The sequence below is a fragment of the Mesoplodon mirus genome (genome assembly GCF_964341445.2).
Source record: "Mesoplodon mirus genome assembly, chromosome: 11".
NCBI lineage: Eukaryota > Metazoa > Chordata > Mammalia > Artiodactyla > Ziphiidae > Mesoplodon > Mesoplodon mirus.
The window spans coordinates 23,827,745-23,851,218 of NC_138987.1; the positions used below are offsets into that span (position 1 = coordinate 23,827,745).

At 36.7% G+C, this 23,474-nt stretch overlaps 1 protein-coding gene across 7 annotated transcripts in view; it reads right to left on the bottom strand.

Moving 5' to 3' along the window:
* Positions 1-23,474, bottom strand: part of ANKS1B (ankyrin repeat and sterile alpha motif domain containing 1B) — a gene marked incomplete at both ends in the record, with an annotated part of 1,184,520 nt that overhangs the window by 666,225 nt on the left and 494,821 nt on the right. For all 7 annotated transcript variants that reach the window (XM_082634609.1, XM_082634606.1, XM_082634608.1 and 4 more), the window contains one exon: positions 6,047-6,183. In XM_082634609.1, coding sequence (XP_082490735.1) covers positions 6,047-6,183 — 137 coding nt within the window. The remainder of the gene's footprint in view (positions 1-6,046; positions 6,184-23,474) is intronic.

Here is a 23,474-nt window from a genome sequence, read left to right on the forward strand (position 1 = left end):
AAGCTTCTACCTTCTCCACTTGAGGGAATTTGCATTCTTGAAGGTCTTTGCCCTCATAATCAGCAAATAAAGTGACATTTTGATCTCCCTTTTCCTCCATCTCCCAGCAAGTTTTGACAGTATTGACTAATCTCTTCTTCAGTTTTCTTTTCTCCCTTTATAGTCATGAAAATGTTTTGTCTTCCTTCTTTATACTCTGTCAATGCTCCTTCTCTCTCTCTTTTGCTAAGGCCCTCTTTTCTCAAGTATATGTGAAGAAATTACTTAAACTTCCTTGTTCTCAATTTCCTCACCTATAAGATGGCAATAATAATACCCATTCCCCCAAAATCATGAAAATTAAATTATATTAGGTGCTCAACAAATATTAACTTTTTTCCTTAAGTGTAAACATTTCCCAGCATACTACCTTTGGTACTATCTCCCTTCACCATCAAATTCTATTAATGACTATAAAATCTTTACCTTAAGCTCCTACCTCTCTCACCATAATTCCCCACCAATATTCTAATTTGTATATCATGCCTCACACTCAGTAAATTTACAAAACCAAATTTATCATGCCATCCTCTCCATCATCAAAATAAACTTCTGCTCGTTTTTTCTATATCTATTAGTATCATTCCAAAATCCCAGCCAACCAGGTATCTTTGATCCCCTTAGGTCTAACCCATCTCTCCACACAGTAATGTTTTATCTAAAATGCCTCTTGCATCAGGTACTATATAAAAAGGGTAAAACATCATAACCAAGAGGTACCTAACCAAAAAAATGCAAAGTTGGATTAATATTCAAAAGTAAAAGAATGTATTTATCACTTCAACAGAACGAAAGGAGAAAAAAGTCAAATGATCATCTAAATATACGCAGAAAAAAATGAAAAAATGGGAAAAAACACTCTTTTATGTTAAAAACTCTCAGCAAACTAGAAGTAGAAGGGTACATACAAGACTTAGAGCTTATACTTAATGTTGAAATGCTGAATGCTTTACCTCAAAGATAGCAAATAAGGCAAGGATTTCTGGCTTTACCCCTTCCATGCACCACTGCAATGCAGTCATAGCAGTAAGAAAAAGAAATAAAAGTCATAAAGATCAGAAAGAAAAAAGTAAGACCATCATTATTTTCAAGTGACAGGAGAGGAGAAAACCCTAAGGAAATTATTTTTAAAGGAGCTACTGTAATTTTTAAAAGAAATTATCCGGGTGGCAGGATACAAGGATGATATAAAACTCATTTGCATTTCTATATACCAACAATGAAGAATTGGAAAGTTAAAGTAGTAAACAGTACTAAAGCATTAAGTCAACTCAATGAGGAGAAGAAGGTCTTTTTCCACATAGGAAAAAAATGAACCTTGACTCCCACCTCACACCATACAAAAATGATTTGAGATGGATCATAGAACTAAATGCAAAAGCCAGAACCAGAAAGCTTCTAGAAAAAAAATATGGGTACATATATTTATAACCTGGACAAGACACAAAAAGCACTAACCATGAAAAAAAATTGATAAATTGGATCTCACCAAAATTAAAATATTCTGTTCATCAAAGGTGCCACTAAAAAATATTAAGGCAAAACACAGACTGGGAAAAATATTTGCAGTGCATAAACTTGACAAATGCCTCATATCTTTTGGAATTACATGAGAATTTATAAAGAATTACTACAAATCAACAATTAGAAAATTGAACAACCCCATAAAAAGGATTTGAACAGGCACTTCTCAAAAGATATAAAATGAGCGACAGCCACAGGAAAAGGTGCTCAATATCACTAGTCACCAGGAAAATGCAAATTAAAGCCATAATGAAAAATCCTTTCATACATATAAGAATGGTTAAAATGAAAAAACTGTAAGTGTAAATGTTGGAGAGATTGTGGAGAAACTGAAAATCTCAGATATTTCTGTTGGGGATTATAAAATGGAACTACTACTTTGGAAAACTCTTGGCAAGTTTCTTATAAAGTTAGCTACTCATTTGCCCTACTACCCAACAATTCCACTCTTTGGTATCTATAAGAAAATATATGTATTTACAAATACTTGAACATGACTTCACAGCATATTCATTCATAATAGCAAATAACAGGAAACATCACAAGTATCAATCAACAGGAGACTGAATAAACAAGCTGTACTATATTAATCCAATGGAATACTACTCAGTAAAAAAAGGAATAACATGAGTGAATCCCCAAAACATTACACTGAGTGAGAGAAGCCAGACCTGGACATACACAAAACACACACACACACTCTAGGATTCCATTTATATAAAGTCCAAGAATAAGCAATTCTTAACAATAGTGATAAAAATCAGAAAGAAGTTGTCTCTGAGGCAGGAATAGGGGCCATTGATTGGAAAGAGGTATGAGGTATACCTCTTTTTTCTGGGGGTAACACCAATGTTCTATATATATCCTGCTTTGAGTGGTGGTTACACTTACAAACACAGTAGTCAAAATCCATCAAACTGTATTGTATTCTTCAATTAGGGGAAAAATATACTTTCACCAGGAGAACTTTAAAAAAACAAAGCCATTACAAGGAACTATAATTATTTAGTAGCAAAAAAAAAAAAAAAAAAAAACCTTGTATGTCAATAGACCTACCTAAATTTTTTAAAGGTAATATTTTTTCAAGTATTTCAAGTATTTTGTCAAATTTAAAAATAATTTTATTTTCAAGTATAAGTAAGTGAACCCAGCCTTGTGAATTCATCTAAATAGAGAAACTGAGGCTTGTGGGTTAATATACTGGAGAAAAACAAAGAGAAGCCAGTAGCACATAAATCTTTCAGGCTCTATGAATTGAAAATAGAACGTTTCACAGTCTGGAGAATTTTAAGACATGAAAGAGCCCAAAGCAGCAAAGGTAAAAAGATCAAATACAGGGCTTCCCTGGTGGCGCAGTGGTTGAGAGTTCGCCTGCCGATGCAGGGGACATGGGTTCGTGCCCCGGTCTGGGAGGATCCCACATGCCACGGAGCAGCTGGGCCCGTGAGCCATGGCCGCTGAGCCTGTGCGTCCGGAGCCTGTGCTCCGCAACGGGAGAGGCCACAACAGTGAGAGGCCCATGTACCGCAAAAAAAAAAAAAAAAGATCAAATACAGGATGCAGAACTAACAGCTATGACTTAATGAGTTAATAAATATGCCAAATAGAATCAAACTCAACAAAGCACTGCAACGTCTGTAGCTTCCAAGTAATTAAAACACCAATCAGAAATACATGAAATGTATAATCAGCTCTTCCTCATACTGAAAGCAAGAACTTGGTTACAATGGATATTCTTCATTTATAGTTATGGAAAGTAGACTAGATAAAGGTATGCATCAGGCAAAGGAGATGTAACCTAACTTGCTCTATCTAATCAGTATCTATTTGCAGTGAATAAGATGAAAAGTCCTGTTTTTATCTCTCATCTATGTCACTCTTCTCACAATAAGACTAAACACATCTGCTAATGCTCAGGCAAATAAATGTAAATTCATGAATAAAAGTTGCATTTATACTTTTATTTTCAAGGCTCATCACCAATTTTAAGAGTGAAATGATAATTTCAACCATGTTATTAATTTCTAATTAGTAAATGGAAAAAAAAAGTATTTGAATACCCACAAGTCAATCAAACCACATTCTTGCATTTCCAGACAGAAAAGCCAGGAGAATTAGCAAACACTTCAGAGGGTTAAACCTATGATCAAAGTATAGGCTCTTACATAAGCTAACTAATAATTATCTTTTCTTTGGAACAGTAGCTCTTGACAATGCTCAATGCCTGACACACCTGTGACTTGTCAAAACACACCAGGGAGTCCTCTATTCTATCCATCTAGCTGTCCCCCATCCACACCCTCTGGTCTCTAAACCCTTTCCTGAAATCACATGTCCTACCAAATACTCCTTCATAATTACTTTCGCTTGAATTTTCTATTCCCTGCTCTCTACAATGAATGAGGAACCCCAGGAGATCAGGACTCATGAGGAGAAATAAGTAATGCACCAATGTCTCTGAGGTGAAAGAAAGGGTAGCCCAATTGAGGTTATATTCTTTCCCAGTTACATACCTTAGCTGTTATTGTTCTATAACATACACACGTACAGGCTGCATTGGTTCTCATTTAAATGCTATCAGACTTAGTTTCCTGACTTTCTCCCTTCATTTTTCCCTCCCTAAATCATCATTATAACATCTAAGAAAGGAAAGTGGAGTCAGTTACCTTCATACACTTTTAAAAATGGACAGAACCAAGGAATAGAGTCAAATGGAATTTCTGGCTTTAAAACTACCTCTAGTTTTCTTCAAAGTTTAAAATAAGTTAAAATACAACAAAATAGAATATGCAAAGGAGGATTCATGGAATAAGGTCCTGTAGAGTTGATTAGATTATGTAGAAAAGAATCTGTTTTTCATTCATTGAATGACCAAATGCATTTACATTAGAGAATTTATATTGGTATAAAGATAAATATGTTTAGTAATAGATTTTATTAACATATATAGGGCAATCTCCTGCATAAATAGTTTAAAATGCTGAAAATGTAATCGCTGCACAATAACACCAGAAACACCTTCATCTAATGAGAAAGCCAATGATAATAAATGTGATATTTAGCATCTAAATCTAAGTTTAGTGAGGGTTATTTCTTGAATTAAATGAACTAGGTCAAATTCCCTGAAAAGGAAGAGGAATTATTGAAGACAATTTTCTCCTGCACATATTGGGACATTGTGTGAAATGTTACCTATGCCTATGAACCTGTAATTTTTAGCCTCATAAAGATGTAACAAGTTATACAACATAATGAGGATTTTTCTACCCTCTGAACAGGATTGCAGGAGACAGTTAATTATTATACCAAAGAAAGGAAAGAAACTTCCAATCAGTTGCACAACTTAGCCCCTTTGGAGTGCCAATATCCTTATCCATAACACTAAAATATACATTCCCTTGGAACTGATAACGGTTAAACAAAACAATTTGTATGAAAGTGTTCTATCTATAAGCTGTAGTGGATATGTAAAGCTTAAATGCCATTACTGATGAGGATGATGATTATAATAAAATAATCCAAAGTAAGTTATGGTAAAGAAGGTAAGATATTAAACAAATCATTGCTCATTTAGACCAAAACAACCTTAAAAGACATATTTGTTCTGCATATTGGCTAAAAGTATTCGTTCATACTATATATCTAAGTAGATAGTGAATGGCATTGATCTGATCCAAAGTTCCCCTCTCTTGGATTTTATGAGGCCCATTCAGAATGAGCCAGGTTGAGAACATCACCAATTCCATGTTCTGAGTCCATCTGTTGGCAAAAATATAATGCAAACAGCTTTATAAGTGCTATTTTCAATGAAATATCACAGAACAGCTTGTCCCAGTGATATTTCTAAAGCTTGCCTGCAAACCGCCTACTGGGAAATCCAACTGAAAGAGAAGGGGGAAGAGAAAGAAACCCATACAGAAAAGTGACAGGAATGGAAAAAAAGAACAAAGGGTAAAGAGACCAGCCAGAGGAAAGTGAGCACTGGAGGAAAATAAGGAGCAATGAGAGGTGCAGTATTAAACACAGACAAAATTAGTCTGAAGCCATAAGAACAGGAAAAAATACATATATATAAACAACTGGGGTCGAAGGATAAAGAAGTGATCACAAACAATGCAGCATATCCAGAGAAATGAAGACAAAAGGAGAAGGAAACACCAGAAAACATGTAGCAGCTCAATAACTGGAGCAAAATTATTAAAAAGTTGTAAGAGAAAAATGATGTGAAATAGCCATTTTTTGTAAGCGTAATTTGTTTTTTCATGTAATATACAAATTCGTTTTTCCAAAAGCGAATACAGATTTCAACGTCTATCATCAGCTCCAAGGGAAGGAAACATTCTCTTCCAAGTCCATTCTTTTAAGCTGAAAATCCATTTACTTATTATAAGATAGTCCAGGCATTGCAATATAAATGGTGCACATGCACTGATTCAAAATTGAAATATATTATCGTGCAGATGATGTCATGCTGGACACTTACCTGGGGTCGAATGACTTTTACAATATTTTTGAGGGCAGTGTCAGGTGATGGAGGTGAGCAGTCAGGTGTTGGGCCTGTGGAGCTGTCTCTATGGTTACTAGTTCCTGGAGCAGTAATTGCTACCTCAGAGGCATTCTCTGTGAATAAAAATAGAACTGCCATGAACCTAATCACTCAGTTTACCTTTTAAGACTTGAAATTACTTTAGTAAACATGAATTGAGATTTCAACTTAAAACTGGTATTAATTATAAGATCATAATGAGGAATACACTCAGCAGTATATTTTAAAAATAATGTTTATTGAATGCTTTGTTTTCTTCTAAAATGGTAAATACCTTTCACTGTAGAAATGTTCCAAGAAGGAAGAGTATTATTATTTAATTCATAATGATAGATCATCCAGCATAATTGTTAAGACTGCCATTATATGAATGACTAAAACCTTAACTAAAAAAATATGTCTTTTATATGATTGGACTGATTTTTTCCCATAATATTTCAAGTGAGTATTGATCTTTATTAAAAGGAGAAGTTTCATACCTCCCTGATTCATAAAACCCCAATTCAAGGCTTCTCAAAGCATTCTTCCCAGAAATCCCTCAAACTGTAAAAAAGCATCCCAGTGAATTAACCTTGATGAAAAAATATTGGTGCAAAATAGTTTTATAATGTAGACAAAAACAAAACTATCACTCACAGATAAATATATCTTCCTATATGGTCAAAACTAAGTGAATGAAATTTCAAAAATCCAAAGTAATCTTCCCTTATGTTCAGTATTGGGGGAGCAGAAATAAAGAAAATGATGACTTAAAAATCAGCAACAGGGCCTCCCTGGTGGCGCAGTGGTTGAGAGTCCGCCTGCCGATGCAGGGGATACGGGTTCGTGCCCCGGTCTGGGAGGATCCCATATGCCGCGGAGCGGCTGGGCCCGTGAGCCATGGCCGCTGAGCCTGTGCGTCCGGAGCCTGTGCTCCGCGGCGGGAGGGGCCACAACAGTGAGAGGCCCGCGTACAGCAAAAAAAAAAAAAAAAAAAAAAAAAAAAAATCAGCAACATGTATAACATTTTCTTCTTGAATTTATAGCAAAACAAAATAAGATCAAAGTTGTAGTTTTAGAATGTTTAAAATACTGGGGAAAGGATGGAAAAGGTTCTGTAAATAACTCCTGCTAGCACACAGAAGTTATATTATTTTAACAACAATTTGGCAATCCTCTATGACTTTTTATGGAAACTGTTGTAAGCTCAAATCTTCAAAAAATTTACTTCCTTGTTATGTTTATAATTAGTCCCCAATAATTTTGTCCTAGACAGTTAGCTGAATTGATGTAAAAGTGACTAAGACTGTGAATTCATTAGAGACCAGCAAGTTTCTCTGTTCCATGGCCATTGTCTACAATCCCAAGTGAAAAGCAATAAATTAAGGCACCTCTTGCTCATAAAAAGTGAGGGGGTGAAACTTTACCCACCACATAACAATATAATTTAGTCTCACTGAGGAATATAGACATAGGTTCATGAAACAAAAAATGCAAGTGTGATACATTGAATTAAATAGATAATTCATAAAATAAGTCTTAAAAGCTTCCAGAGCTCACTCTTGATACGGGTTTAATATATATGGTGGGGTTTGAATAAGCATCTCAAAAATAAGCCAGGTTCTGAAAGATGGTAGTTTGTGGGGGTGGTCTTCTGAGTAGGCTAAGGAAGTATGAGTAACCACTGAAACAGAGACAAAACATCAGCCAGCAAGAATGACAAGATGCGTTCATTCTCTCTAATTTGTCCCTTCCTCCTTTCATTCATTCAGTCATACATGTAAAAACATTTATTTGGGGTCAGTTATGTATTAGGTATTATGTTATGTTCAAAGGATAAATTGGAAAAGAATTTCTAGCCAGGAGTTAGGAGGTATGGAGGGATGAATAGGTGGAACACAGTGGATTTTTAGGGCAGTGCAACTATTCTCTCTGATACTATAACTATGGATATATGTCACTATACATTTGTCCCAACCCATAGAATGTACAGCACCAAGAGTGAACCTTAGTGTAAACTATGGACTTTGTATGATAATGATGTGTCAATGTAGGTTCACTGGTTGCAAAAAATGTACCACTCTGGAGGGGAATGTTGATAGTGGGGGAGGCCATGCCTGTGTGGCAGCAGGGAGTATATGAGGAATCTCTATACCTTCTGCTTGATTTTTCTGTAAATCTAAAACTGCCCTAAAAAATAAAGTCTAGTAAAATTTTTTAAAACCTCTGCCCTTGAGAAGTATGCAATCAAATGTGGCATCAGACATGCAAACAAATTATAATGCAATATAACTTGAGAGTTGATAACAGATAAATGAAGCATGGTCAAAAAGCAGGGGGAGAAGAAATCAGACTGTGGCTGGGAAGGAAGATGGTTGTGAAAAGCTGCAGTTTTCAGGCAAGAAAGCTGGGACAGAACACAAAACATGAGGGCATAGAGGTGGAAAGAGCATAGATGAAGCTGGTATTTTACATTAGGAAGAAGTTGGAGCTAAGTTTAGATAAGTAAAAGAAGGTTTATTATTATGTTAAGTTTATGCTTAATTCTGTAGGCAATGAAAAATATTGAAGAGATTTAAGCAGAGACTGGCATAGTAATGATAATAATAGCTAATGGTTATCGAGCATTTATTATGTGCAAGGAGCATGTTAAATTCCTTTTACTTACTGAAGCTCATTGAAATAGCCTTAAAATAATTCATTGAAGTAGCCTCTATTATTACCATTCCCCATTTACAGAAAAGGTAATCACAAAGTTATATTTCCAGTAAGTGGAAGACAAGAAATTCTAGATTGATGGCACACTGCCCTTCTGCTGGTTAGCATGCCATAGGTATGCAAAAGTGACTGGAAGAGGCAGAGCCTGAAGACTATTGTCATAGTCAAGGTATGGGCAGTCTCTACTTCTGAACAGAGTTAACCAACTACCCAAAAACAAAGTAGAACATGGAGACAATAAGAAAAAAATAATAAAAGCAGAAAATGTCAACCATAAAAACATCGTAGGGTACACTCGTGTGTACTATATGGTATAATACCTGGAAGCAAGGAGATCTGTTAAGACCAGTGACCCAGGATAGATCAGGGCATTTGCATCTGAGTTGGCGATAAGTGGTTGGACTCTGGATGTATCTTGAAGGTAGACTAATAGAATTTCTTGATGTGTTGGATACAGGGTAGGAGAGAAATAGAAAGGGCAGGCATGACTAAGATTTTTGGCCTGAGGAACTGAAAGGATGTAGTTTTGATACGCAGAAATAGGAAAGACTATTGGAGGAGCATACACACTCCTTACCATATCACTTAAAATATTGCCTCTACCCCGTTTTCTCTTTTCTCTCCTTTTGGATTCCAGTGAAATAATGTCAGACTTTATTCTCCTTATCATTTATTCTCTCTTTTGTACTTTCATCATTTTTCTCTCTGTATTGCATTCTGAATAGTTTTCTTACACTCATTTTCCAGCTTACTGGTTCTTTCTTCAGCTGTGTCTAGTCTGCTATCAAACCATTTTCTTACTTTCAGTTATGCTTTTCAGTTCTAAAATTTCTATTTGGTTCTTTTTCAAATTCATTGATCACCATTTAGGATTTTCAATTCCCTAACAACATTTTCAGGCTTGCTTTTATTGATTAGAAACAGCAAGTAAAGTGGTTTTGTTTTCAATCTGATAATTCCAGTATTTGAAGTCTTCATGAATCTGTTTCTGTGTCTCTGTTTCTCACTCATGGTATCCTGTTCCATTGTCTGTTTCATCTTCAATTCTGTGCTACTTTTTACTCAACTTTTTGTTAGAATAAAATATACAACATTAAATATTGCTCTTTGTCTTTTACCAGATGCTGGAGTCTGTGGAAAACTTGCCTGTTCAATGTTAGGCAATTCATTTAACTGCTCTGGATTTCAGTTTTTCTTTAAAAATGAGGATTAACAACTACATTCTAGGGTTTATATGTGCAGAAAAAGGTGAGAGAACACAAATGAAAAAGAACTAGCACATAATCAGACATAGTATGCAGTTAATAAATTTGAGTTTCCATTTTCCCTATTAAACCAAATATCATCAGAATTAAACTAAAATATAGAAGAGGAAAGAAAATCTAGAGGGAAAAGCAAGAAAATAAATAGTAGTACTTTGTAGGTAATACATCTAGAGTAATGACTGTGAGTACTTGGGTAGGACTTGAGACCAGTATCTTAGCTATTAACACAAATTGGTAGGGACAGAATTTTAATTCCAGGAATAAGAGATGATCCCTTGAGGAATGATTCACTGCAAGGGCTGGCCCTGTTAAGTGATTTTGCATCAAAGCCAGAAAAAACTGCTGGGTAGTCCATGCAGACTATAAAGCAAAAGCTTCTTGAATGTTTCTTGTAAGTAATTTAATACATAGTACAAGACAGTGGGTAATCAAGTGCTAAATTTAGAAAAGACTCTGTCTCCATCTTCTGAAGCCATGACATGTACCATTACACTGATAATTTGATTTTATACTACCTTGCATTGTTCATTATCTCTTCCAGACTAGGTTATATTTTCACAGTGACTTACATTTCCTTTATTCTCTCCACAGCTCTTAGCTCAGTGCAATCTTTTAAAAATACTAAGTGAAATAAAATGAATAAAACCTGTGTGTGTGTGTCAATGGCAACTGTCATAAATGTCCTTAATTACATGGAGAAAGGTGATCTGGCTTTTATAATTCCATGGTCCTTTTGGAGAATATCCAAATGAGAAGCATATTCTAGAACATACATAAGAGTCTTAGGAAACTGATTTATTCCTAAAATATCCTTTATTATATTATTTATAAAAACCTAACAATTATCCAGTGGACTTTGCAAAATGACAGCCTATGTCCACGACGGTTTTACATGGTCAACCTGCATTTCACACCTGCAACTACAGAACATTTCTGATGAAAAGGAAATGAAGTGTATAAAAACTGCTTAGAGAAAATTACTGAAGATACTTGCAATTTCAGATTGAAATGAGACATCTTCTTGTCACATTCCCTTTCTATGCATTAGATTATACATTATGACTGTCAGTTTTCTCTATGATAACAAGCCTAGGGAAAAAAAAACCTTCTAGTTTACTAGAGCTTTTAGAAGAAAAGTATTCTATGAAGACAAAATAATTCATATGCAATGTTACAGAGTAGAATTTTAACAGCATTCAATAGCATGTACTGAACAATTAAAGTGTACCAGAAACCATGCTAGTTGCTATGTAGCTGACAAACAGGACTGAGATTACTTCTGGCTGGAGATTCAGGAAAGGTGTCATGGAAGAGGTGGTGATTAAGCAGTTCTCTGACAGATTAGTAAAATTCAGACATGAAGAAATGAGTGCGAAGGACATTCCAAGAGTTGGAAGTAGGAGGAGCAAAAAGGTAGAAAGATGGGAAAGAGGCACATTTGTAGAATAAGGAAGATTTCAGTTTGAAAAGAATATAATATTCATGGAGGTAATACTAAGAAATGGAGGAGACATATACAACAAATTTGGGCTCTGGAATTAAATAAATCAAATCTGAAATCCTGCCACATTTAACCTCAGTTTCCTCATCTGTGAAACAGTGCTTTTCTCTTGGTGTTTTTGTAAGGATAAATAAGATATGTGTGTATGTATGTGTGTATTTTAACATATTGCCTGGCACACGGTAAGTGCTCAATTAAAGTAGCTATTGCTATTATTACCATATACATGTATAATTATAATAATAACTATAACTAGATAGATGGCTTGAGGTATTATTGTGGAAAGTTGAATATAGCACTAAATAATTGTCAAGTAAGTATTTATTAATTATTAGTCTAGCAAGTCATGAAGTATAATTTTTTAAAGTATTTATTTATTTATTTATTTGGCTGTGCTGGGTCTTAGTTGCGCCATGCGGGATCTGAGTTCCCCTACCAGGGATGGAACCCCGGCCCCCTGCATTGGGAGCGCAGAGCCTTAACCACTGAGCCACCAGGGGAGTCCCAAAGTATAATTTTTTTTTTTTTCGCTGTCTCGGCGCACGTACGTGTCACCAGCTCTTTTTTTTTAATTTTTTTTTATTTTATGTCTGTGTTGGGTCTTCGTTTCTGTGCGAGGGCTTTCTCTAGTTGTGGCAAGTGGGGGCCACTCTTCATCGCGGTGCGCAGGCCTCTCACTATCGCGGCCTCTCTTGTTGCGGAGCACAGGCTCCAGACGCGCAGGCTCAGTAATTGTGGCTCACGGGGCCAGCTGCTCCGTGGCATGTGGGATCTTCCCAGAACAGGGCTCGAACCCGTGTGTCCGGCATTGGCAGGCGGACGCTCAACCACTGCGCCACCAGGTAAGCCCCCCACAAAGTATAATTTTTAATTGTTGGCCTCAAGTCAGAAATTGGCAAACTTTTCCTGCAAAGGTCCAGATTGTAAACATTTTAAGTTCTGCAGGCTAGGATGTTTCTTTCATAACTATTCAACCCTGCTGTTGCAGCACAAAGGCAGCCATTGACAATATGTAAGCAAATGGGTACGGCTGTATTTTTTTTTACCTTTTTTTTTTGGCCACGACACATAGCTCGCAGCATCTTAATTCCTTGACCAGGGATTGAACCCAGGCCCCTGGCAGTGAAACTGTAGAGTCCTAACCACTGGACCACCAGGGAATTCCCAGGTGTGGCTGTATTATTACAAGAAAATTTTATTTACAAAAACAAGCATAGGCTAGATTTCATTTGTAGTCTATAGGTTGTAGGCCCCTGTCATAAGTACTTCCCATGGAAATGGTCTTCCTTTTAGGGAGAAACCTAGAAGAATGTTATATTATAAATTTACTTTTCCATATTCATATTATACATGAACATTCTTCTCACTATGCAATTAAAAACTAAGGTTTCGGGCTTCCCTGGTGGCGCAGTGGTTGAGAATCTGCCTGCTAATGCAGGGGACACGGGTTCGAGCCCTGGTCTGGGAAGATCCCACATGCCGCGGAACAACTGGGCCCGTGAGCCACAGCTACTGAGCCTGCGCATCTGGAGCCTGTGCTCCAGCAACAAAAGAGGCCTCGATAGTGAGAGGCCCGCGCACCGCGATGAAGAGTGACCCCCCGCTTGCCACAACTAGAGAAAGCCCTCGCACAGAAGTGAAGAACCAACATAGCCAAAATAAATAAATAAATAAAATGTGGGTTTAAAAAAAAAAAAACTAAGGTTTCATCATGGAAGTAAAAATTCATTTAAGGTTTGTAAAACAAATAGCATGATATCTAAAGCAAGGGCAATGCCCTGTGCACAATAAGTGTTCAAAAGATGCTCACTGAAGGATGAATAAATAAATGAATAAGACCAATTGAATCTTTTGATTCTAAAGTAACTTTTAGTAATGGTACATGACCATCATTTCAGGGAAAGAAAGAAAGAAAATCATAAATAAAATAGCCCAAATATCTTCTCTTCATTATTTTCAGTGAGAAAGTACTTCCTATGTACTATTTGAGGAAGTTAATATTTAACAATTATTTAGGGGACTTCCCTGTGGTCCAGTGGTAAAGAACCCGCCTTACAATGCAGGGGACGCGGGTTCAATCCTGGTCAGGGAACTAAGATGCCACATGCTGCGGGGCAACTAAGCCCGCGCACCGCAACTACTGAGCTCGCACGCCTCAACTAGAGCCCACGTGCCGCAAACTACAGAGCCCACATGCCCTGGAGCCTGCTTGCCACAACTAGAGAAGAGAAAACTCGCACACCACAACTAGAGAGAAGCCCATGCACCACAACGAAGAGTGTATGTTGCAACGAAAGATCCCGCGTGCTGCAACTAAGATCCGACGCAGCCAAAATTAAATAAAATTAAAAATATATATATTTAACAATTATTTTAAAGAATTATTTACTACTCCAAATAGTTAATACATTTTACTTTCTCCTAGCAATGGTTTCTTAAAAATTAGCAATTCTTTCAAATATGTTGAAAACTGAAACACTTGAACCTTCATGACTATCACCAACCACTTTACATATTCAATAGTATTGATTAAGCAGATATTTTACCAGATAAAATGTGTGGTAGGTAGCTTCTAAGATGGTCCTGATTGATCCCTGCCTCATGGTAGTCATGCTTTTGTTAAATTCTCACCCCTAGGCTATGTATTGAACTTGTTGACTAGCTTCTAACAAATAAATACAGAAAAACAATTGACCTTTGAACAACATGGGGGTTAGGGATGCTGACACCTATGCAGTCGAAAATCCTAGTATAACTTTCCAGCTGGCCCTCGGTATCTGCAGTTCCTCTGTATCTGAGGTTCTGCCAACCACAGATTCAACCAACTAGAGATCGTGTAGTCCCGTAGTACTTATTTATTGAAAAAAATCCGAGTATAACTAGACTCCCACAGTTCAAATCTGTGTTGCTCAAGGGTCAGCTGTGATGAGATGTCACTTCTAGGATTAGATTAGAAAGAGTCTGGCTTCTGTCTTATGTGTGTCCTCTCATGTTCTCACTTTCTCAGCTCTTTTGCACTGAGGAAAGCAAGTAACTGTACTGTGTGTGAACAGCCTTTTGGAGAGGCCCACATGGCACTGTGAGGGACTGAAGCCCTCAGTTTAACAGCCTGCTGGGAATTGAAACTTGTCCATAACTGCATGTATCAGCTTGAAAGTGGATCCTTCAGACTCGGTCAAGCCCTGAATGATGGCAGTTCTGGCCAACAGCTGACTGCAACCTCAGAGAGACCCTGTGCCAGAACCACCCAGCTAAGCCCCTCCTGGATTCCTGGCCCACAGAAACTGTGAGAGTATAAATATTTTTTGTTTTCAGCCATAAGTTTTGGGGTAAGCTGCTATGCAGCAATAGATAACTAATATGTTAGGTGTTTGGCTTACATTTATAACATGGCCAACATGTTAGATGTTTAGGCTACAATGGTAAACAGGCTCTCAGCCTCATTTTGAAGTTGTTGCCTATTTAATGGAAAATATAGAAGGGAAAATATAGAATCACAAAACTATGTCATTCATGCTACATATCAGGCACTATGGGAACACAGAAGAGTGAGCCACTAACTGAGTAAGGGGACCAGGGTAGGGAGTTAGTTTATGGGTAAGAAGAGAAGGTAAAGAAGAAATGTTTAATCATAGCCTTGAAGAATGAGTGCCATCAAGCACTCAAGGAGGGAGAAGCATTCTAAACAAAGAAAACAGAATATGCATTGGGGCAGAAGTATGAAAGAGCATTATGCCTTTGGTGAACTACAAATAGCTCAGCCTGGCTGGAACACAGTAGAATTTCACCATCCCTCTCCCAGGATGGTGCCAAGAATGACTATTCCTTGACCTTTACCAGCAAGATGAAATAGATCCCTGGGGCAATGCACAGTAAAGAAAATGAGAGGCAGAGGGAGGCCAGAGGAGATGGGTCCCCTCCCAAGGCTAACTTTTATGGACTGAATTGTAAGCAAATGAAGAAAGTAAAAAATTAAAGAAATAAAATATTTTATCTCACATTGGGCAATTCATGGATTCTTTTGTTTTACGAATATATTTGTGCTTCAATTCTCAGAGAGATTTTTGTTTTCCAGGATCTACTGGCTTTGAGCCCCATTTTGGGTTTCAGGCTTTGGTCTTGACGACAAATTCTTTTTTCTGACTTTACTCTCATTGGTTGCCAGTATTCATCTCCTGTATCCTTCTGCTCATTCCAACGTGGTGTTCACAACAAGCTGACCAAGTCATACCCTAGTACTGTCCTGCCAGGCCAGAATCCCTCCTAAGCAGACACTGACTCCCCATTAAGGGAAGTTAGAAAATGAACTTGCTAAAATTCCAGATGAAAGCATCATAGTAGTTGGAGGTGAAAATGAGATTTATTCTTCTGTACCACAGGCCTAAATTCCAGGATTCTTTCACACTCGTAAAAGTGACTCTGCTATAGTCTGCACTGACTCATATCTATCATTTATTGAACTTCAATTTACTCTATTTTATGCCTCAAAGCCTTAGCACATGTTTCCCAGTCTTGCTTTTCACCCCAAGCCTGCCATTTACCTTGGAACCTTCAGATTCCTTGTAGATGTTTAAGTAATCATCTAAGCCCAATAGTGTTCTGATTTCTACTCATGTGATCTTTGATTTAACTCTTTTCAGGTTCTCATACCTGAGGCTAAACCAGGTACTTCATTATGAACAGCAGTGGCTTCATTTGGGCATCTTAATCTCAAAGAACCCATTCCATAGATACAATATCCAATCATTTTCACTCTCTCATTTCCCTCACTCACACTAAACCTGTTGTTCAATCCCACTGCTATAAACTAATCCTTTTATACATCTAATTTCATTCAACCTATCAACTCCTATCTTTACTTTTTACATATTCAGCTTAGACATAATGATTCATCATTTAATAATTCTCTTACCAATAACTACATCCATTTCTCTTATTTTACCACACATTCTGAGTGAAACTCTAATCCTATTTGCGGTAGACACTTTAATATGCCCTTCATATCTGAAAGATTTATTCCCTTAGCTGATTGAAGTGTTGCTGGCAGACAGTCTTCACCTGTCAGCCCTTTTTGGGAACTGCATCAGCTGAAGAGACTTGCTTGACCCAAGGTCACGTGCCCTTCCAGGGGCAGCCTGCTTCTGATGTCTGATTAACAGAGGAGTATAAAGGCTGTGCCTAGTCACCAACTTGGGATGATTTTGAAGGCCTATCCCAGTTTCAGAGTTCCCTAGGGAGTCTGTAGGTGCCTATGGTGAGAATTCATCGCAGGCTAACCTCTCCTTCTGCCCCATCTTGCTTCTTTCCCACATCCACTGTTTCCTAGAGCACTCTTAATTGATCTCCGGTATGACAATCTCCATCTCAAAGTCTACTTCCTGGGGAATTCAACCTCGATTGAACTCAGTCTAATTCTTCTCAGGGGTCCCTTTTGTAATTTTTTTCAACAATCAGGTACTAATCACTGAGAGAAAAAAAACCAACTGCTATAAACTAATGTTATCAAACAATTTAATATGTTCTTAAAAATCATTTCATGTGGTAAGAAAAAAAAAACACTCTAATAGAAAAAATGGACCCAAAACTACCAACAGGTACTTAACAAAAGAGAAATACAAATAAATGTATGAACATTTTTCTCAAACTTTGCTCAAAATGTTGTATGAGTATATGGATGGCATATCATCTGGTTTTTCCCTAATAAATGTGAAAACAAAATATTCACATGGTTAAACATTCAAACAGTACAATATGGTATATGATGATAAGTGAGCCCAAGCCCATCCTAAGGTGCCACACCCTACTTCCATTTTTTGTGAGTTCTTGCAGGAATTCATATAAGGAGATTAAAAAAGCATATGCATATCTGTGTGTAAGTGTATCATACATATGTCATTTTCTTACACAAATGGAAGCATATGTACTATGATAGCAGTTTGCCTTGGTCTTATCCATGCTTCATTTTATGTCCCTACCCTACTTTCCCTCTTTATTATCTTGCCTTCTAATTTTTGTTAGGAAGCTGGATTTTCTGTTTCCTCATTAATTGATCAGGTAATTGAGCTAAAATTAACATAAAACTTTCCTTTAGTTAGACTAAACAATGAGGACACCGATTGTGCCACATAACAGGGAGTCTAGACCCAGGGTAGCTCCAGGTGCCAAACATCAGAGCTCTGGCTCCTCCTCTCTATGGCTTTCTCAGCTCTGCCCTCCTCCATGGGATGCTTCATCCCCAGGCTGGCACCAAGATGACTGCAGCAGCTCCCAGTATCATATCAGATATGATAATATCAAAACAAAGAAGAGGGTCATCTCTTTCTTGTGTGTTTTTTAAAGACTCTTATTGGTCAAATTTATATCAAACATTGATATCTAACCCAATCACTAACAAGAGTTGGCTTAAACTAATGAGCATCTGTTCCCTGGGAGGTGGGGTAGAGAGGACTCCTCTGCAAATGCATGGCCATGGAGAGGAGGGTATCTAGGATTCTGCTGGGAACAGAAAAAGGATAGAAGGATGGGGGAAGTCAAGGAATAAATGTTATGTAGGTAATCACGAGCATATACTAGACCGTCTATGTTTTCTATCCCTTCTACAATTAGGCAGGAGTGTAAATAAATACATACTGGCACATTCAAATTTATTCTTCATTACCTTCTCCTTTACTTTTAGCCCCTCCTCTCTTCTCTTTTTCTAATTTTTACAAGGCTTTTCATGATCTGCTCCCTCTTACCTCTCTAAGCTCCACACTTTTCCACATATTTTTTGCCCCTGAATATCCTTCTGGCTTTCATTTGCCTCAGGTAAAGACGCATCCTCTCAAGGACTCCCTTGGAACATCTAGTGTGTGGGGAGGGGAGAAGAGTGTAATGAAGAATAAATATGAAAGTATGAGGTAAGTGCCCTCCTATGCGGTCCCGCAGCACCCCGTGCACCTGCCACATGCCATATCCTCTGTTTGTCTGTTCCCCTTTTACTGGACTGTGACTTCTTTCAAGGCAGACATAGTGTGTCTAATTTGTCTTTATGTCACTATCACCCATTACAGATGGATTCATTTTAAGAGGAGTCAGGACTCAATTTCTGAACAGTCAGTATTATGGACAAAACAGTATTTTTAAAATGTGTCCCATATCATTTACTTATTATCTATGATATACTTGCAAAGTACTGGCAAGAACAAATTTTCAAATATTCAGAATTTAGCAAAGAAGTTAAATGGCCAATTAAAACAAACTTAAATTTAAGTGATTTAATCAATGCCTGTTGTATTCTATCAAATATTATTTATAAAAAAGTGTGAATGGAGGGCTTCCCTGGTGGCGCAGTGGTTGAGAGTCCGCCTGCCGATGCAGGGGACGCGGGTTCGTGCCCTGGTCCAGGAGGACCCCACATGCCGCGGAGTGGCTGGGCCCATGAGCCACAGCCACTGGGCCTGCACATCCGGAGCCTGTGCTCCGCAACGGGAGAGGCCACAACAGTGAGAGGCCCGCATACTGCAAAAAACAAAAAAGTTTGCATGGAAAGCACTGATTGTAATTTACTACATCTTTTACATGCCCACTGCAAGATGTGTGTTACATACTAATACGTGTGTGCATACAGGCACACATACACTGTAGTTTGTCATGTAAATTAAACATGTGTCAAGTATTTCATGGAATTAATGATTTTTACTCAAAATGTCAGTAAATTCTGGGAAAACTGGGTGGAAATTACCAACTACATAAAGAGAGTATTTTTTTGTAATCTACACTAGCCAGAAACCCATATTTACTTTGGTTATCTGGTATTTTGATGGAAGATGTGGCCACAAATTAGTCTTATACTATTATTATCATCTGAACATATATTTCCTTTGATGTGCTATTATGCTCTTCAAATTATGTGGATATCCATGACAGACTTCACATACTGTAAAAGAAATACATTGTATAGAATTATAATTTGTTTAGATATACTTTCGGAAAAGTTAGATTGCATTTCATACGCTTCTATAAATCAGACTGAAATGTCTCAGGATGCCCAGAAGGTAAAATGGGAACCAAAGTATTATTTAATCCTAAGTCATCTTTCTCTTTTATACTCACAGCAGGAGTAAAATTTAACTGGAAGCAAAGATTTTCATCTTTCCTATTCTAGAGATAATTCTATGTTCACACTATTGAAGAGTCTCTCTATCCAGATGATAGGCTGCTTTCCTATACATATTTTTATGTAAACTTTCCAGATTCAATAAATTGTTCATATGTCCCCATAAAATCAGTGATGCTTTTACTGCACATTAGCGAAAATTTTTGTTTGAAACTTGAGGACATTTTTTCTTGTTAACAAAATATTGCTTAAATACTAGCTACAAAGTCATAACTATTTATGAATGCAAAAGTATCTAATGATTGGAACTTTAAAAGCCCAAAGGGTCTTGCTTTTTAAAAAGAAAAACATTAGGTGACAAAAATAGATCTCAGAGCTTCTGATGCACGTGTTATAAATTGTATGTACATCTAAGGGGCCTCTTTCACAAGCAATCATAAGTCCTTTTGTAATTATACTCAAAACCTATTTTCTAATTTGCAGTTATGATGAGGAATATTCCCAGTTAATAAACCACCTGGCATCTCTGAACTGACCAATTAATGTGTCAGTATACACAGGTTAGTAATTGGTAGACATACAACAACATAACATATACACTCACTCACACACACACACACACACAACCATTAAAGTGTTTACTCTTCAGTGCACTACTAATGGGAAAGAAATATATTGATGTTACTCTTCCAAAGATACTTAAAACTTCAAGATGTAATATAGGTTTTTCTATAATCTGTGAAATCCCTGCTTTCCCTCAAGAAAAATCCCACCATTCTAGCAAAGTAGAGACAAACTTAATAGAAGAATGGACTAGGATGAAGTCCTTCTACTTTCACTGTTGCCACAATCCATTGTTAAGTTATATATATAGTGGTCCCTATAGTAAATGTCCTTAGAATTGACAGCGCAAAAACTTTCACATGGAATGAGAGTGCTAGAGGACAAATTTTAATCCCATTAATTCAATGGATTGCACAGGCCTAACGATCACAGTAAATTATAATCTGACCTTAAAGAAAATATATCATGAGTTGAAACAAATTTATCTTTATCCCTGAAAAATCAGGAGCTTATTTTTAAAGAAAATTTTCCCTTCTTTCTTTATGAATCTATTCAAAAAATTATAAATCAATATTCCCTGTAATTTTTCTAAAATAGGTATCTGAAGACTCCACTCCTGGTCTTTTACTCTGCTGGCTCCCAACACCTCAGCATGGTAGACAAGATTCACCATAATTTATACTCGACCACTTCTCTCCTCCCTCATCTTTTCTCACTGCCCCTTACTCATCTTCTACTCCAGAAAAAGACACTGGTTCTCAGGATGCAACTACTCTTCCTCTGACAGGTAGGTCCTTTTTCCCTTTGCATGACAATTCACTAAATATCCTGCCAGGCCCAGCTCAAATGCTACCTTCTTAGTGAAGTCTTCTCTGGCTGTCAGTCAGTAACTCTCTGACAATTCCTGCATCATTTCCTCATATGTCTAAGATTAAGCTCATCATGTTATAATTATTCATGTACAAGGCTCCCCATAAAGACTGTGAGCTCCTTGAAGGGAAGACCGTTTCTCACTTTCTTTATACCCCCAAAACTGAGTACTGGGTGTTAGATGAATAAACTGGTGCAAGATACTATATCAACTGATTAGATACTTCAAAATAGTAAAGGAGTAAAATAATCCTCATTCCATACTTTGAGGGAAGAGGATTTCAAAAAGTATTTTGGGATTTTTAAAAAAAGGTTTCTAGATGCTGATAAATCACTGAGGGTAGTAACAATGATGTCATCAACAAGCTCCTCTACAACCAACTTTCTTATAACATTTATTAAAGTTTCTATATCAACTATGGTTACAATAAGATATATACTTGATTTTAATCAAGTAAAATTGTGCATGAAAAGAAAATCCTACAAGGAAGCACACCAAATGTTAATAACACTCATCTCTGGCTGGTAAGATTATGTTTTATTTTCAAAATATTTTTTCTACTTCTCAAGTATTCTTCAGTGAGCATATATTACTTTTAACTATTTATGTTTGTTTCAGACATTGGATATTTTTAAAAAGCATTATAGATACATATAAAAATCTCACTTTTTCCCTGTCATAAATCTATTCCACTGCCCCTCTCTCAAGAGTTGGTCACCATCACAAAGTTGGTACACATTCTCCATCTGCGATTTTATACTTTTATTAAAGAAAATATATCATGAGTTGAAAAAAATAGATATTCATTATATATTGGATATATTGTTTTATATTTACAGAAATATGTGTAAAATTCTGAATCTTGTTTTTTTCACTTAACATTGTTTCCAAGATACATCCAAATAAATGTTTGTAAACCTAGTATTTTCATTTTAATTGAAGCATAATACTCCATTTTACTAAAATTTACACAGTGATTCTCTTCCTTATGGACATTTTATTTTTTCCCAATTTTTTATTCCTACAATGTTGCAATGAACATCCTTCAGATTCTTAGCGTTTTGTTTTAAAGAACTATTCCTGGAAGTAGAATTGCTAGATAGGAGAATATGTGCATTTCAAAATTCTTAAAATATTATTAAATTGTCTTTGAATATGGAGTACCAATTTATAATCCTATTAGCTGTGTACAAGAGTTCCTATTTTTCTATGTCTTTACAATACTTCATGTCATCAGAACTTTTGTGTCATTCTGGTGACTGGATATAAATTGATATCTCACAGTAGTCTTAAATTTCTCTGTTACTGGGGTTAACTAGGTTTACTGGCCTTTCAGAATCCATCTTCAGTTAATTGCCTTTGTCAGCTGTTTCAGTGTTTTTGTTTGTTCTTTGTTTTCTCTGTCTCTTTATTATCTTGTAGTACTAACCCCTTCTCAGTGTTATACATTGCAATCATTTCTCCTAGCCTGTGGCTTTTTAAACACATTGTGTGGTGTCTTACGCTAACCATAAATTTTATTTTTAATTTTAATGTAGTTGATTTTATCAGTCTTTTTCTAATGTGACTTCCTGTCCTAAGAAATCCTTCCCTATACTAAAATGATCATATGAATTATCTCCCTTAATTTGTTAAACTGAGGAAATGTATTGAAAGATTTTCTGATGTCTGAAAGATCCTTGAGGTAGTAAGGTAAATCCTGCTTAGTCATGACGAACTTTTTAATAAGTTGCTGGATTCAATGTGGTAATATTTTGCTTAGAATCTGTACATCTATTTTCATGCTAGAGATTAATTCACACATATTTTTCTTATACATTCCTTGTCCAGTTTTGTATCCAAGTCATGCAAGCACAAAGTTGGCCGTTCACCTCTTTGTGAATTTTCTTAAACAGTTTGTACAGCTTTAATATTATCTGTTCATTAAGGTTTGGAATAACTATCCTATCAAACGATCTTTTTTTTTTTTAACATCTTTATTGGAGTATAACTACTTTACAATCGTGTGTTAGTTTCTGCTGTATCACAAAGTGAATCGGCTATATGTATACATATATATCCATATCCCCTCCCCCTTGCATATCCCTCCCACTCTCCCAAATCCATCCCTCTAGGTGGTCACAGAGCACTGAGCTGATCTCCCTGTGCTATGCGGCTGCTTCCCACTAGCTATTTTACATTTGGTAGTGTATATATGTCCATGCCATCTCTCACTTCGTCCCAGCTTACCCTTCCCCATCCCCATGTCCTCAAGTCCATTCTCTATGTTTGCGTCTTTATTCCTGCCCTGCCCTAGGTTCTTCAGAAACTTTTTTTTTAGATTCCATATGTATGTGTTAGCACACAGTATTTGTTTTTCTCTTTCTGAC